The following is a 17441-nucleotide window of genomic DNA, read 5'->3' as shown; positions in this document are numbered from 1 at the left end:
CTCGCTTCACTCAGACATCAGTGGTGCAATTACCCTTCTGGAAGGCAGGAGATAATTTCAGTCTTTCTCTTGTTGATTATTTTGACTACTGCACCACCACCTAAAGACCTTTTTTATTTTTTTCAGTACAAGACAATTTTTAAGAGATTGTTACTACCAAACAGATACTCAGAAAAAGCAATTTTTACACTTCTGTACAATGAACAGGCAGAGTATCAGCCACCCATTTGCTGATGCATTTCTGACTGGCCAGGAGCTCCCAGGTCAGTACACAAATGTTCACAGCACGTTCTCTGAATCTCATTCTTCTCCTGTGCAGGCTAAGGAGCCTGCTTCTGGATGTGCATTTCCCTTCTGAGAAACAGGCACTGCCCAGCCTGACGTGCAGATGTAGTTTCCCATCTTCCTAGCTCAAGAACACTGGGGAATACACCTTGCACGTCACTGCAAACCATTTAAATGCTGGAGAGAACATCACTTAATGCTCCACCACAGCTTTTCAGCTTTCCTACTTCAGTCTAAACACCTGCCCTGGTTTTCTACTTCAGACAAAAATAGTTATTACACTGCAGGAGGAAAAATTAACTTCTTAACATCTCAACTGTAGGCCCACTTATGGAAGTATTAAGGAAGGCATAAATTTCAAAAGGTCTGTAACACCCACTCTGTACTGAAAAAGTTTTCTAGAAGGCTTACAAGTCTGCAAGGCTAGACATTTTTAAAGAAATTAACAAAAACATAAAAGACAGTGTTTATTTTTCAGTATTTCATTTTAATGATTCAACACGAAGCTATTGTTTATGAAAGTAAACTTTATTATTTACTATAATAAAATAAAATTTTAAGTCTGCTCCTTAATTTCAATTGTTGTTATGCCAAGGGCCAAAAACTGCATTTCCTCAACTTACAAAGTCAGAGCACAAGACACTTTCCATAGAAAACTTACATAAAATAAAACAGAATGCATGCTCACCTTTTAACTAAGTGACACTTAGAGTCTAAAGTGCTTTTGATCAGCAACATGTGAGAGTGTTGTTAATGTCTTTAAAGTTTGGTAAATATCATTAACGTCACTGGTGAGTTGAGTGACACCGGTTGCAGTAGTAAATCTGCACATCAAAATGCCGGGTTCGGCAACTGTCAAATCCATTCTCGACATATTTTAAGTGTAACTATACCCCACTCTTAACTGATCATTTAGACTGACCTTTAGGCTAACAGGGGCAGGGGAATAAAGGTTTCTGCGACCAGAAGTGTGCATTGTAACCCATAATACACGACAGCGGATGCCTAAAGATCCAGCTGTGGAAGAAGCGAGAGCACACCTGCTCCTCTCCCGCAGCTTCTCCCCCGACACCCCCGGAGGTCGCTGCCAGGGGACAGGGCTGCGATGGCGCACCCTGGCAGAAGGAGCCGCCCGTCCCCTCGGGGGGTATTCCCGAGGGCTCCAGCAGGCTCTGGCCCGGCCCGGCCCTCCAGAGGGGTCTCGCTCCTGCGGCCCCCGGGGCTCGGACACTGCCGGCAGCGAGAGCCCCCGGCCGGGACACCTCCTCTGCCCGGGCTGCAGGCGGGGAAGGCCCGAGGCCGAGCGGGCTGAAAGCCGCCCCGACCCCTTTCCCGGCCGCCCCTCACCTGTTTTGAAGACCAGCTGCTTGTCGTCGCTGCTGCCGAAGAGCCGGAGCATGGAGACGAAGAGGACCCCGCATGAGTTCTGAATGCCGAAGACGGCGCCGTTGCACCACATGGCGGCCAGCATCACCACCCAGCCCCAGCCGCCCTCGGGGGGCTCCGGCGCCGCAGCGCTCCCGGGGCAGCCCGGGCTGCTGGGGGCCTCCTCCGCCGCCGCCCGGGGCTGGGCCCCGCTCTCGCCGCTCCCGGGGCACCACTCGCCGCCGTTCTCCCGCCGCGGTTCCTCGCCCGCCGGCGGGCCGGACAAGGGGGTCGCGGCGGCGGCGGGGTCTCCCCCCGCGCCCTGCGGCTCCAGCTGCTCGCTCACCGGCGCCATCCCCGGAGCGGGCGCGAGACCCTCCAGGCGCGCCGCTCCCGCCTTCCTTTTCCTTCTCCCTCTCCTCGCGACCTCTCGTCCCCCGCCCACTTCAGCCCCTGGCCGCGGGGGCTGCGGGCATCCTGCAGCGTTCGCTCTGTCTGTTGTCTGTTTATCTGTCTGCCCGCCGGTGTGCGGGACCGAGCGAGGCCAGCGCACACCCCCTTCTTCCCGCCGCGCCGCCGCCGCTTTATTTTAAAAGGGGGGCTCCCTCGGGGGCGTCAGCGACAAGAGCGCTTCCCTCCGCACCGATTGGCCGCGGGAGGGGAGGAGGGAGGGAGGGGGGCCGGGGAAAGGCAGGCGAAGCCACGCTCCTCTCCGGCCCCCCCCACCTCGCCCGCCGCTCTGGCTCTCCGGTGGAGGGGGTGGAGCGGGGCGGGACCGCGCCGTGGGGGCGGCTGCGAGCGCACCGTGCCGCGGCCGCCCGGGGAGGGGGAGCGGGGAAGCGGAGGGCGAGGCTGGAAGTCAGCGGTTAACGGCCGCCGGGAAGGGGGCGGGAGGCGGGCGAGCGCCCCGAGCCTGCACACAGGTACCGCGCACTGCCCTCGGCGGGCAGAGCGGTAAACAAGCCCCTGGCCCCGCTCCCGGGCCCTGCCCGCTCCCCACGAGGCAGGGCAGCTGCGCCCAGCGGTGTCCCGCCCCAGCTGGGCGAGGGGGAAAAGTCTGAAACTCCCGCCCCGGCCGTTTGCAAACAACAAGGAGATAAAGAGAAGCCGCCCCAAACGCGCACCCTCCGCCACACACGCACACCCTCACAGCCGCACGCCCGGAGACAGCCGGCTCTCGGCCCTGCCCAGCGCCCTCTGGCCCCTGCGGAGCTCCAAAGCCCACCCTCCTCTCCCGGGGAAGGGCTGCCAGCTCCGGCACGGAGGCGCCCAGCTCCAGGGCCCTCGGGGCATCCGCTGTCCTCCGGGACAGCTGTCCACCTCCCCTTGGGACACCGAATGCCACGGGAGACCGTGCGCGAACGGCTTCTGCCCAGCTGTCTTTCCTCCTTTTTAACAAAGGAAGGGAAAGTATTGCTCCTGCACACCTCTTGATATGTTTCCCATTTGCACAGAGGCATCAACTCTTGACCTTTCCTCCCCATAGCCAGGGAAGTGAGAGGATAGGAAAAGTGCAGGTCAGGAGTGTTAAATGACAAGTTTTTGATTCATGATCCTACTTCCAAGCTTGCAGACACGCATCTGTTCCGCTGTTTGGCAGCTACGTACATTTAGAGCAGTTTGGGCTTGATGAGGAAGAGAGCTTCTTGAAAGAATATCAGCGGATTAAATCTGGATGCTCCGTCCTTCCGTGTGAGATCTGGAGGGCTCAAAGCATCCTCTTGCATTCATACACCATCCCAATTTCTTCCCTCAGAGCCTGGGCTGCTACTGCTATGCCCGCTGTGGCATCCAACTCCCCAGCCTGCCTGCCAGCCAAAGCCTCATCTTCTTTTTTCGACCCTGAATCACCTTCCCCCCCTTACCTACCAGGGACCACACGGAAAAACAAAGCTTAATCCAAAACAAAGCACAGCTTCTTAAGAACATGTCTTCTGGCTCAGCACACATTGCTCTCCACATGAAAAGTAGTAGTAGCTAAAGAAAGAAAACCATATAACGACGTTGAATACATTTGTGATTATAATGAAGTGCATTTTATAGGTGCACTAATCTTGCTGCACATTCACTGTCTTGTTACTCGTGTCCTTGTGAGTTAAACATAAAAACATTACACATAAAAATAGAGCAGTGAAATTCAGAAAAAAATAAAATCCCAGCAACGAAACACAATATAGTTTTATGAAATACATGATGATTGTCAAAGCAAAGAGAGAATACTTGGCCGACCACTGAAAAACACATCTGTTCCCCCCAAGGAACAAGTCTGGATGTCTATTAAAACCCCAAGCCTATGATAAGCTTAACTATGCACAAAATATTTCATAAGCAATTTAATGTGCAAAAGTTAGCAGTTCACATTCTCCACCAAGTCTTTGTCCAGAAGCTATTTTCTAAATATGTTGAGCTTTCTTACAATAATTAAAGCTTCCTCCACCACAATTTAACATTTTTTGAACAGTTATGAGAGAGCAAACAAAGATTTTAGATTCAGATTCAATCTTTGTTACATGTGTCAGCAGCGATTAACTTAATTAAACTTTCAGTCGCATAGAAATAAACAAGGGGGTTTTTATTTCAAAATCTTAGACTGGATCTTAATGTGACTGATCCAAGGGGTGATGGTTCCACAAACTCTTAGATATGTTTCTAACTCTTAGTGAAACTCCTCAGGATGGAAGTCCTGAATGGAAGCCTGTGGACTGTATGATGGAAACTCAAATCAGCTCGAGGGAACTGCCACGTATTTTTTCCGTTTTGGACAGTGTTCAGTTAAGCTCGAGACTAATTCCCTCTCTGCGTATTTTTTCAAGGTAATATTTATGTACTGCAGTTTCATTTGCATGTTTCCTATGAACACCACTATGACTCCCCCCCTTTTTAAGATAAAGGATGTGTCTTTAAGAAAACCCATTGTGAATATATTATGTGCAGCTTCCACTTTCCTGCATTTTTAAAAAAATATTTTATTTTTCAGTCATTAGGTGTTTCTTCTACCTTGATTAGTGTGAACAAATTATTTCCCTTTCTCCTCACATTTGGGAATGTCACAGTCAGAAAATCAGATTTTCCAGTACATACAGCTTTTGTAAATGTGATGTCTATAACTATTTTGAATATTTCTTCAATATTCTGTATCTTGTTGTTCTATTGCTATTTAGCTAAACTAAAAAAATATGTAGTATTTATATTTCAAAAAAATTTGAGCTCGTGGGGTCTTCTTTTACAGGCCTTAAGTAGGGATCTAAAGAAACTTTGTACCTCTTTGGTACATTCTGCTCCTCTCAATAGCTAAGCCTCTTCCCTTTTGAGAGAGGTCTCTTGAGATCTCAGCTATTTCCCTAGTAGTTCCCAAGAACAAGAACAATAAAATCTCACTCTTCGTAGTCAGATAATTTCCATAGAAGATGTACTTTGCAAACAGAATATGGGCAGGTTTGACTGCAGTTTGATTTCTGAAGTTTTTGATTTCTGTTTTTTTGTAAGCCCAAAGATTCACAATAAATGCACTGTTGTTTAAATTATTGCTATCAAAGAATTTTGGAAGTATTATTTGAAAAAAAAAAAAACAAAAAGCTCTGGAAAAGTATGTGAAAGGAAAGCTACCTTTGTGTCTCTGCTGTTTGAGCCCTGTATGTTCACAAGAAAAACAGCTGGAAAGGAAAAAGAAGGAAGATGAGCATGAGATAATCACCATAAAACAGTGAAAATAAAGAGGTTACATAGATATAGAAGATATATCTTGTATGTAGATAATTGCATATGTTTCAGCTAAATTTCTGTTATAAACAAAAATTAAAAAATCATAAAACCTACAGCAAGAAAAAAAAAAAAGAGAAAAGTGGAAAAAAAGAGAGTATAGATAAGCTGAGAAATGTGATGTGAAGAAAGCCTTGGGTTTGTCTAAGATTCCTTCCTGTTTATGGTAATGTGCTTATTTTACATGTTTTATTAATACCCTACAGCTGATAACAAACAGCAATTGTGCACACAAAAGACATAATGCTCTGGGACAGACATCTGCTATGGTGGTACTTAGGCTGTGCCTATTTTAGGATCAATACATAAAAGACCAGTGCCAGAGGAGGAATTTGCCCTATCATTTGTGGACTTTCAAAAGCCCCAGGAGCCAGGAAATGGCATCTTCTGCAACCCTATCTGAAATTCTAGCCAGCTCCCCATTAAACATTGACTCCCTTTCTCACAAGCTATTGAAAATAGACCAAGACTTCAGTAGCTCTCATATGCAGCATTTTCTTTGACCATAAAGAATATTTCAATTGCCTATGACTTAAAAAAAATTACCTGTATTGTTGAAGCCTGCTGTTAGTGACACAGTGACACAGCTTTTCCATAAACCATTTTATTTTTAAAGCTTTTCAAAGACATGTAGTATTCCACAGAAGTAAAGTGCACAGAATGTCAAGCCTGAAGACTACATGTTCAGAGAGATTAATTCTTCCTTCTTCTGTTGATCTGATTAGAATTTGTACTGTAATCAATGAAAACTGTTTGCCTACATCATCCAGAAAAAAAATAGGTCTTCAGTAAAATGCCTAACTTTGCCACAAATTTTCAACCAGAAGTACAGTAGAAGCAAATCCAAGAAAGATAGGAACTGTGCAGAGAGGACATGAGGCTAATATAAAATCTTGTGGCCAGTTAGACTAGTGCATGACATTAATGATTAAGCCTTTCTGTTCTTTAATTTTCAGCTAGTATTATTAAGACACCTATTCAGCAGAAGGATTTGGACTTAGGTCAGAAAGATGAGATAAACAGGATAACCATTAAAACACAAAAACATATGGTATCGCCAACTGCGTGAAGATCAACATTAGATTAAATCCTATTCAGTAAGCAGTGTTTATGCATCTCTCAGCCAGACAGGATGTTCTACTGATGTTTCAGACTGGGCTCCAGCTGAGTCGTATGAACTACCAGGGCTGCATCTGACTGCTGCGCAGATGAGTCACATTTCAAAAGGCAAAACCCACAGATTTTACTTGTTTACTGAGGGGAGTGTTGAAAGTGTCTAACCCAAATTTGATAACACCTACAGTAGAAGTTTTCTAGACTGCTATTAGTTGTCAAGATAGAGGTTGCCTCCTAATTCCAACCAGTATGAGAAAGGGAAAGAAAGTAGACTAATTGTCTAACTGGTGAAGCTAAGGAAAAGCAACATGTCCAGTTCCCACTTCTGCATTTATTTAAAATGCCAATTCCAGATTTAACATCTTCCTTTTTTAAGTTCACCTTATGGCTCAGGTCTGACTCCTTTACAAAATTAAACTCAGGTTTAGTTTATCATTCAGTGAAGAGTGGATGGGACTTGACCATCTATTACCTGGAATGTTGTTGACACATAACTGCTACTATTAAAGGTGGGCAAGTGAAAGAAAGTGGCAGTCACTACCTGTCAAAGCCCTCTACCCTTGCCAATCCCCAGCTGCACAAAGCTAAATTTTTGATGGCAGACTTTTAGTGCAGGATTTCTCTAGCCCACCTTGTCACTGTTTCCACTGTGAACATCTGATCAGGGATGTCATCTATGTCGTGTTGGTAGGTGGGAACAGGGGCACAAATTCCTTCAAACATTAACATTTATGAGTGATGAGTGATAGTGAAGGAGCCCAGATGACTAGCTTAGATGTACAAGCGAGAACTCTAGACACCTAAAATTTGGTGAAATTAGTCCCGCCTGTGGATATTAAGTTGAAGAACATCTTAAGATAATTTTTATTCTGACCTCAAACAAGGAATTTGTTTTGATCCTGTTGCTAAATGAGGAAGCATGAAGAATACATTGTCCTAGCATGATAATTCACCTCTCTTGGCAGTGAAATAACTAACAGTGCTGGCAACATTCTCACTCAGTTAACAGCTTCAAAGTTAACATCTCTTTTCAAATGAGCAGGAACTGCTTCAAGCCATTGTTTTAGGCCGTCTTCAGGCTTGGTTTGATACCACTGCGCAGGTCAAGTATTTCATATTGCCTGCATTATCATAGGATCTAAGCACCTCAGAGTTCCTTCCTTTGTTTATGTAGATTTAATATCTTCCAGACCACCTTTGCAATCTCAAGAACTCAATTTTGTTTTCAACAAAAGTTTGGAGCATCTGAGAAGTAAATGTTTTACCAAATCAACCAAATCAGACTGTTGTCTAGAAGCAAATTTTAGTTGGTTGCTCAGTGGCCATTCAGTTAACTTTTCAGGCTGCAAAAAGCTGAAAAAGAAAAAAACTACTACCTCTGATAGTACTACATAGAGTGAAAAAACACCAGGAATAGAAATTACACTAATCTCGCTCACTTGATTTTTAAGAATTCTAATTTTTATGGAAGTTAAATTAACTTTGTTGATCACTGCTGTCCATTTGTCCCTTTGAAACTGTTTCTGTACTAAAGGCTATAGCAAGGGCTAGCAGGTGGTAGTGGCCCCATTTCAAGGTATGATTTACAACACTGTCAGCATTTTACTTACTAGGTAAGCAAAACTGTGTATCTGAGTCAATTCAAATATTAAGGCATATGAATACTGTTAACAAAGTCTTCCATGTAGAAAGTCTACTTGCCTTTGCAAATTGAACAGATTTGTGTTGAGAAATACAACATCTAAAAAATCTGACATTTTAAGACTATTATAGCAGCTAAATACAGCAAAGAATAATTTGGGGCTGTACATATTTGCATGGAAGTATTTAAACTATACTGGACATAAAATATATGGTAAATCTATCTTGCAGCTGGTTCAGAAGAACTTCATTCCATTCTGTTTTTCTATTCCTGAAGATTTTCTTTAACATGTGAAAGATTAACAAACATTATCTTTTTTTTTAATTCTATATTATTGTCCTCAGTCTACATCTACTTTTTAACTATCACCTGAAATCCTGAATTTGAAGTTATGTATCCCACAAGAAAAATCCAATCTTTTGCAAGTCAGTAAAAAAAAATTACATACTCTCACTGGTTCACTTTTTTCCAATTGATAGGTTATTTAACACACAATTCATCTAATATATGGTAATATGGGTAAAATAGATTTTAACAAAGGTGTGCAAAAATGCAACATTATTTTGCTATGACTGTATTTTGTGAAATAAACATAACAATTCTTGTTCACACCATTAAATATCTCCTCTCTTTCAAAAGCAGAATTAAATTAATCCTTCTGTTGATAGGGATTTTTTAACAGTTAAATAAATTCTGTATCAGTGGCCTTCCTCTAAATATGTATTTACTTTGTGGTTAAGTAAAAATGTACTACTTGTTCAAAGGTAGGTACATTCATAGGCCCTGCACTTTCTATTTATACTCTGATAAAATCCATCCTTACCAGATTAATGGGATAGCCATTACTTTACATAAAAAAACAAAATAAATTAGTACAAAAAGATTTCTAGTACAGCATATATTCACACAAACCAATTTCATTAAGGAATCCTAAATTGCCCTCCCTGTTACTTAGGCTGAGCAAGACAATGTGCAGCCCCTGGCCAGCCTCACCCCCATGAGGAGTACGAGGTTACCTTATGGCTGGTCACTCACAGTGCAGCATTTCTTTGAAAGCCCGATGTGAATCGTTCAGGTTCAGTGGCTCCCAGGTGCTCTTTGTCCTCCCTCTGAAACAGAATTTTTCGTAACTCAAGAGATGCACATAGGCTAGGATTCCTCTCTGCGAATCCTAGATGCATTCCCTAAGACAGATAAAATTAATAGTCAGTTTTCTTTGTCATCATGTCAATCTTCCCAATTATTTAAAATAAAGACTATGTAAAGATTTTGCATTACAGAAGCTTCAGATCACAGCACTGTGACATAACAGATGCAGTATTCATTTTCAGGCAGAATTATTCAGTATATAAAAGGTCTAACCATTTACATGTCTGTTTGTGTCTTATATTTTAGTTAGAAACACTATGAAGAAAACACTTCCCTCCTTCTCTCATCAGGGTGAAATCAAGGTCATCTAATTTAAACTCCCTGGGATAGTAATATTTAAAATGAAATGACACTCTACCTAATTATTTTACTAAAAGCCTTCAACTCCTGTAAGCTCTTCAAGTAACATCTAAACCTTTAAGAAGTTGCCAACTGTTTGAATAATACAGTACACAGAGAACCAACCTCTGAGGGAAAGCTTGCATGTTCAAATTGGGCCAAATAAGCAATAAGACAATACAAACCCAAGCCACTTAAACCACATTAATAATTCCCAGACACCTAGAAATCTGATTTATGACTGTGCACAGGCAGTGCTATCGTCATTCCAGAATTCACTTTGCTGGAATTTACTGAAGGATACTTCTGTGTACTAACAGGATTTTACAATTAATAAGACCTATATTGCTACTGACTGGACATGAACACTCTGTACTAAATTATGTACAATTCTTCTATTTGAGGTAAATTTGCTATGAAGAATAACACCATTAATCTTTAAGTCATCTCAGGTTTCTGTATTATCAAAATGTGCCTTATATTCCCACTAAGAAAGCCACCCCGACATAAGGAGCTGATCTTAAAAATAACCTGGGACCCTTAGTTTTACAGAAAGACTGTTTGCTGACCTTTAATGACCTACTTTGTTCCCAGACATTATAACTTTGATCTTAAGACATTTTTCTAATTGCATTTCTGCAGGATATTTGATGTGCTGCCACCAGTCAGTAGAAAAGCAGGAAGTTAAAGTACTACCAAGCCTTTCTTATATATACCATTACATATCCATATATACAAGAGGACCTTGTTTGTCATGAGTTAGCTTAATATTCCAAGGACATGTGGAAAAAGTTGAACAAGAAAGAAAGTAATTATTCTCACATAAAACTGTGTATATATGAATGATTATGTAGTAAAAACAGTCCTGTAAGTTGTATTTATGTAATTATTATGGGGTTACTACAGAGCTTTAACTTTATACCATCTTTTACTTTATGCAGTCTAATAACTTGCACCCACATAGCAAATGGGAATAGTTAACCTGGTGTCAAATCTCATTGCAGAAACACTTGTTAAAACCCTGCTCACCTGTACATCCAACCTCCTATCTGCTTTTCTCCTTGGGAAAAAATAAAGTTTTTTATTCAGCGTTAGAAGGGTTGATCCACTCCAATTTAAATACAATTAGCAAGATTGTTACACAGGCTGCAGTTGCCAGATCTTTATGGCTGGTAATGGCTCTGCCAAAGTACACAGTATTTTTTGGTTTCAGTATGAATTTGCAGGACTATCGTCTGGAAAAAGGAGGTTTTCATTTCTGCAATGAATCCAAGCATAGCCTGGAACTACAGACACCTACAAAAAGCCCCAACCTTATGTTTGACTTCAACTTGCTCAGTAGGACTGATACTGTAAGGTAACCTCCAAAGGGATTTGAGTGGAACTTTTCCCATTTTGCTTTCCCTGATGTGCAGGATCAGTGTGAGAGAGCTAGACTTCAGATTTTTTCTAGTCAAGATGTGTGCTTATTGTAAAGATGAGCTGTCACTCTCCTTTAGGAGAATAATCTGTGAGAAGATATTAACTGGAAGCACTAGTTGCCGAAGGAGGCTTGATGAGGCTTGATGTCTGTTCTCCGGTTAGACATCAGCTTAGTCGGGTTGTATCCAAACTCCATCTCCCATATTCCAAAGCTTTGCTGATGGAGAGAGACACAGTGTCCCTAAGTCTGGATTTCTCAAGCAGATTGCCAGGTGCAGACCCATGTATAACTCCATTTTCACCACCATGAGCCTCTTCTCTCTCCTACCCCAAAACCAACCCTCCTAATTACCTGTATGAATTCCTCCTGCTCTTTCCTAATAACATGGTTTCCTAACAACAGTTTTCAGAAACAAGTTTATTGTTAAAGCAATGAGCACAGGCTTAGAGCAAGAATTTCTTACCCATTAACATTACAGGTTTGTTTGTTTATTAAACAAATATTTGAACACAGTCTTTGTAGTCTGTCTGAACTGTCCACCAACAGCATCAAGTCCTGGCCTTCCTTTGGAGCCTGAGGGCAGACAGTCCCTCCAGACTTCTGCTTCAACTGGCTTGTTTCTAGAGGCCCAGACTCTCCCTCACTCAAGAAAACACTTTCTTTTCTGACAGTGAGAAGGCTTGTAACTCAGGGTGTGACAGAGCACAGGCCACTAATGACAGAAGCACAATGGCAGGCTTTGCACACTTCTGGTCTGTGTACAGTAGCTTGGTAAAAGACCTTGAGTTAAAAACTGTTACTCACACTCTCAGTTTAGGAATGAATTCTCTCATTATATTTTGATGGTATCAGTAAAACTGGAAAGCAAAACACAGTATTTCGATCAGTTTCAAACACTGAGTGCTTAAAAGTAAACCTGGCTTCTTGGCAGGACCCCTAGTACCTCTTCCAATAATTTTGCTTTTTTCCTCCCTTCATCCCTCAGGCTTACGTCAGGACAACTAAACTTTGAGCCACGTAAAGCTAGATAAAGCTTGCTTCATATCCTATTTATGTTTCTTTAGGCAAAAAGGTCACCAGAAATTACTTGAGGAATTTTTCCCCCCCCACACTACCCCCTTCTGGCGCAGTCATATCTGTAATGTCAGCTTGGACCCCCTTCTTAACCCTTCTTCCTCCCTACATTGGGAGTTACCAATCCTGAGACATAAAACTCACAACATTTCCTAAATACCACAGCGTAGTTAGCCCTGCAGAACCATTTCAGTGTGAAAATGAAACAGAAATTCAGGCAAGGAAAAGGAAAATATCCATGTATTTGCCCATTAATCATTGTGCTGTTTTGCTGGCTTTTTACATCATTTCTGAAACTTTTCCCTTTTACAGCAAAGAACCTAACTCAAGTTTACATTGATTTCTCTGCAGCAATCTTCTCTGTGAACCTCCTCCAGAAGTCTGTAATTTAATACATATTTTATCTACACCTGCATGCTGGTTTTGGGGTTTTTTTTTCCTTCTGAAATGAAACGGGTGATTTCCCACAGATTTGTAACAGCAGGAAACACCCTTTTGTATTAGCTTTAATTTCAGCTTTCAGTGTCAATGCACGCCAGGGACATTTCATGTGACAGAAAACGTCCCCAGAGCAATGTAGATCCTGCAATACCATTAAAACGGGACCAAAAGTTCCTGTGCTGCTTGTTGGAACAGCAAAACAGAGTTAACTGCTGGGTGAACAGAACAGTGCTCTTTCCTCCTTAATGCACGACAACGCTGATTTCCCACACTGAGCAGCTCTGGTATCTGATTTGGTAGTAACTGACAGGAAACCTGAACGCAATTTCCAGAGGTGTTTTTATGCTCAATGAAGTGTTACGGAGACTCGGCTACAGCAAACTCCTCTTTCTGTGATGTCTTACAAAGCAGGAATTGCCATCTGCTGGCCAAGCCGGGAATGGGCTTTGTCCACAATTTATTACTACATCTCCCTGACTAAATTTGGAAATGGATTTGAGCAAAGGAGACGGTGCCACTGTCAGCTGAGCCTGCCCGTGGCACAGAAGTATGTGCATACTTCTCCAGCTCAGGCTGGACAAGGAGGGGAGAAACTGTAGAGGAGTAGATGACTTTGGGGGATCCATGATGCTGAAGTATTGATTTTAAAATAGATAGTAAAATAGTTTTGTTTTCATTTGGAAACTACACTTTCATTTTTATACTTTTGAGTGACCAAAAAAGAATGTAGGGTGACAAAACCCTTGCTGCTGGGAGAGGAAGGCTAAGTCTCTGTAAATTTCTGTTTCCAGATAAGAGCTGCTTAGAGGCAGCAGGGAGGCACCATGGTAATCCCTGCCCATTCTCATTCAAAATCCTGTATAGCACAGCGCTGTCATCTCCTGACTCTCTTCTCTCACCTGCTTTTTCATAGCTGTGACTTTTTATGCCCCAAGCCCTTCTATCTCCAAACTCCTTTCACAAGCCACCTCCCCAGCTCTCAGAGTCAAAACATTTCTCCTCCTTCTTTCAGTCCAGAACCCCTCACACTTTTCATCTTCTTTCCCATCCTTCCTCAAGTATTCTATTCCACCAAGTCTTCCTCCTTTTCCCCTAACTCTTCACGCAGGCACAGACCATTCCACTGCACAGCTGGTTTGTAAAGAAGTAACTTCTCTTAGTATTCCCCAGCCTTAGTGGAATTATGATAAATGGAGATCTTTCTATCACTCATATTTTCCAACAGGAGTTCCATAGCTTAAGTGCCTGTCTTAAAAAATTGCATCCTTTTATGTGCCACCTATTTTTCTTCATTGCATAATCACAAAACAACTGTCTTTTCCAATGAAAGAGCAACAGGGACAAGAAAAATGGCCTCAAGTTGTGCCAGGGGAGATTCAGACTGGGTATAATTGATATTTGCATTATTGGCAATGTTATACAGAACACAAAGGTACGAATGTTTCGATGGTGACAAATCAACTTTCTCCTTTCCCCAGAGTTTTCATATAATGGGAAATTTGGCCCTTTTATTCTGACTTGGATCAACAAAAAGTCTGCAAATACTGTCATTCTGTGAAATTCCATTTTTCCAACAGCTTATTTTTCTCATGGACCGACTATGAAACACCAGTGTGTTTGTTTGGAAAAGGAAGGTTCCTGTCACTTGAACACATTCATCTTGGAGATATCTTTATTCACACAACTTCTAAACCTTAGTGATCTCTTTGAGATCTCTCCCTCAGCAGGAAGTGAGAGCAGCAGTGAGCTCACTGAGATATTCTGGCCCATGGAAGCTGGATGTATCCCACACCCAAACTATCGATCTAAAACAACAAACCACCTTAATCACACAAGTACTTCTTGGCATGTACAAAACACAAAGGAGGAGTAACATTCCCAAACAAAGAGGAATGCCTGTTCTCATTAAGGGTTTCCCTCAGCCTGGGGAAAACAAGGGGCAGGGTTCTCCAGGACAGACTCTGTTCAACACTCTTCTGCAATGCATGGTTGCAAGTAAACAGGAGAACTTGAAGGACAAGGTCTTAAAGCCTGTTTGTTTTATAAGTAGAAGCTGCCACCATTCAGGAAAGCCATGTTCAGTCTCTGAGCAAGGCTCCAAGTGTCTGGTTCAGTGTCCAAGAGTGGACATAGAAAATCAGATCGTTTCTGATTTCAGTCCTCTGGCTTTTATCGTAAGATAACACTTCTATTGCCTTCTCTTAATAATTTGGCTGTTCCTTCTTAACACTAACTTGTTTTGCTGACGGATTGGGCCCCTAGTTCTTTACCTACTAGGTTGAAAAGTTCATCCTGTTCTACCTTTTATTAGAACAGCAAAACTTCCCTGTAAACTCAGCTCCCAGAATTGATTACAACCCCAGTAAAGCTGGCTCTGACCAAATGTTGGCACCATTTTCATAAACCACAAGTTCTGACAAGCTTTTTCCTTCTTCTCTGCTAGCATTTAATACATCTTTTTCTCCAAGCATACCAGTCAGGTTGCATAAATCTCCTGCCACAAGCATGAGTCCCTAAAGGAACAAGAATTACCTTTGACAGAATGTCATGCATGAGATCCTCTTTAGGGTAGGTTTATTGTGTCCTACACAGCTCACAGCTGAAAAAGAATTTCACCTTTCACTTTTTCATAATATTCCTTTAACTATACTCTTTCCCTAACACAGACAGCTTTGTCTACACATGCTTAAAACCTTTCAGTCACTTAACCACACAGGCCACAGAATAGATTTCCTTCCAGGAATTGAAAGAAAAGTAACTAAGAACCTAAACAGCTATTTCATAGTGAAAACTGTAACATAGATAACAAAATGTAAATGAAATTTGAAATATTTTTCATGGCTGGAGAAAATAACTAAATCTGCCATCAAAAACTTGAGGCTCATGCTAAGATGTAGCATTAACTTTCCAAGCTAAACACACATTAAGTCTTTCTAATCATGCTCAGACTAGAACAAGCCCAACTTAATCTTTTATTCAAGTTCATTAAACAAAATCACTTAACTGCAGCTCAAAAAATCATGTTCATAGCATGGTTCCATAGCACAGAGGGAAAAGATGTATGTTGAGAAATCTTCATAATGGAGAAAACATTTCCAGTTAAACCAGAAACCACACAGGGAGATTTGTCAGAAGGTTACTCCTGATCAGCAGAAGTTTCCTGAATATTATTTTGAAGGCTGCCTTAAAACCAGTCTGGACTGATTTCTTCATGTTTTGCTAAAAATGTCACGAGATGACCTAGTATCTTTCTTACAACTGGTGTTGGTTTTTGTTGAAAAAGCTCAGCATTTCTGGGAGGGTATTTTTGCAAAGAAAATGAAGAACCATCCGTGATTCCACTTGAGTCAACTTTTCCCCAAGCAAGTGACGCTGACAGCTGTGCCAGCTCCACCACAGCAGACACAGCAAAGGCTTCAGCCACAGGGAGGTACATGGAAACCACCAACAGAGACCACACCAACAAGGAATTCATGACTTCCACATTTTATCTTTGTTCCCAAAGCAAATCCGTTTGCTTAACCTTTGCTATCACATCGGTGGAAGGGCGTTAAAAGAGACCGTCACAGGGAAAGCTGTCATGAGGCTTTCTGGCAAATACAAGTCTCAAACCCCATTCGTTTCTTCAAGAGCAAACTCAGAACTGTAGTAATTCTCAGACTTGGGCACTGTCTTGCAGATACTGCTGTAAGTAGCAACTCAAGTGGCAGGAGTTCCCCTACGTCTCCCCTCCCACCCCCAGCCTTTTGCTGCCTCCCCAGGGCAGCAGTGCACAGCCAGTTGTGCTGTGAGCCAGAGCAGGGAGCTGGTCCGGGCTTCAAAGCAAAGCACAGCCCCTTCCTTCTCCCCCACCTGCCTTTTCAAGTGAATTCAATTCCCTGACCTGACTGCCAGTCCCACAAACAGCTGCACCTTCCTAACTCCATATGTCAGCACTGCTGCTGCACTCCCCCCATGGTGTTATCTATAAAGTGTTTGGTTTGTGGGTTTGTTTGGTTTTTTAAAGAAATATTGTTATGTGTGACCTACTGCCTCTGAGAAACTGGAGAGGGCTAATGGCAGGAAGGGTGGGTATCCCTCTCTCTCTGGAAGGAAAGAGAGAAGTCCCCAGCAATTACCAGGTCTCTGAAGCTTTCTTCAAGTGAGTCTTTCTGCACAGCCCTGAAGAGGTGAGCATTTGAAATACAAAGAGAAACTCCTCACCAATCAGCTACAGAATACATTCGAGTCCTACCACCATTTCCCCTACAATATCCTGGAAGTCCTTAGGTATTTCAAGTATGTTCAGAGAAGAAAGGCATTTGGGAGACTAGTTTCTGTCACACACGAGAACATGACACACCAGGGAAGAGGGGAGACATTTTGCCTGAATTTTCCTCCTCCTCACTTCCTCCCTCACCTTCCTCCAGAGGAGAGCAACTTCCAGGCCAAGGAGCTCGGCTGCCATTGGAGAGAAACATTAGCAAATTGCAGTCAAAGCTGAAAAGATGCAACCACTCATGGACTTCTTTGGATCAGGAAAACAGGGAGCCTGACTTAGTTCAAGAAACGTGCATTTATCTGAAAAACAAGTGCAGAGGGAAAAGGGGTTTAAACTATCTTTTGGCAACAGACAGATCCTGGGCCCCAACGTGCCTATCTACAGCTAACACAGATAGTTGCTGCTGCAGCAATAATTCCAGGACATACAGCAGCATCAGTAATTCTCCTGCCTAGAGGCCAACTGCAGAGATCAGTGGTTTAATTTTGTGCATTTAAAAGGGGAAGAAAAAATGCCAGTACCTAAAGCAGCCTTGGAATTGATCATAGAGCTCTGCCTTAAGTGACAGCCTTTTCACTGCATGCCTG

At 42.6% G+C, this 17441-nt stretch overlaps 1 protein-coding gene across 1 annotated transcript in view; it reads right to left on the bottom strand.

Annotated features, from left to right (window-relative positions):
- The window catches only part of SLC16A10 (solute carrier family 16 member 10), a 66911-nt gene extending 64716 nt beyond the window's left edge, over positions 1 to 2195 (bottom strand). The window contains exon 1 of the mRNA XM_084201866.1: positions 1633 to 2195. Coding sequence (XP_084057992.1) covers positions 1633 to 2005 — 373 coding nt within the window. The 5' untranslated portion in view covers positions 2006 to 2195. The remainder of the gene's footprint in view (positions 1 to 1632) is intronic.
- Positions 2196 to 17441: the final 15246 nt, after the last annotated feature.

This window comes from Fringilla coelebs (assembly GCF_963513975.1).
Source record: "Fringilla coelebs genome assembly, chromosome: 3".
In the NCBI taxonomy this organism is placed as follows: domain Eukaryota; kingdom Metazoa; phylum Chordata; class Aves; order Passeriformes; family Fringillidae; genus Fringilla; species Fringilla coelebs.
This window is presented reverse-complemented; position numbering and strand designations above follow the sequence as displayed.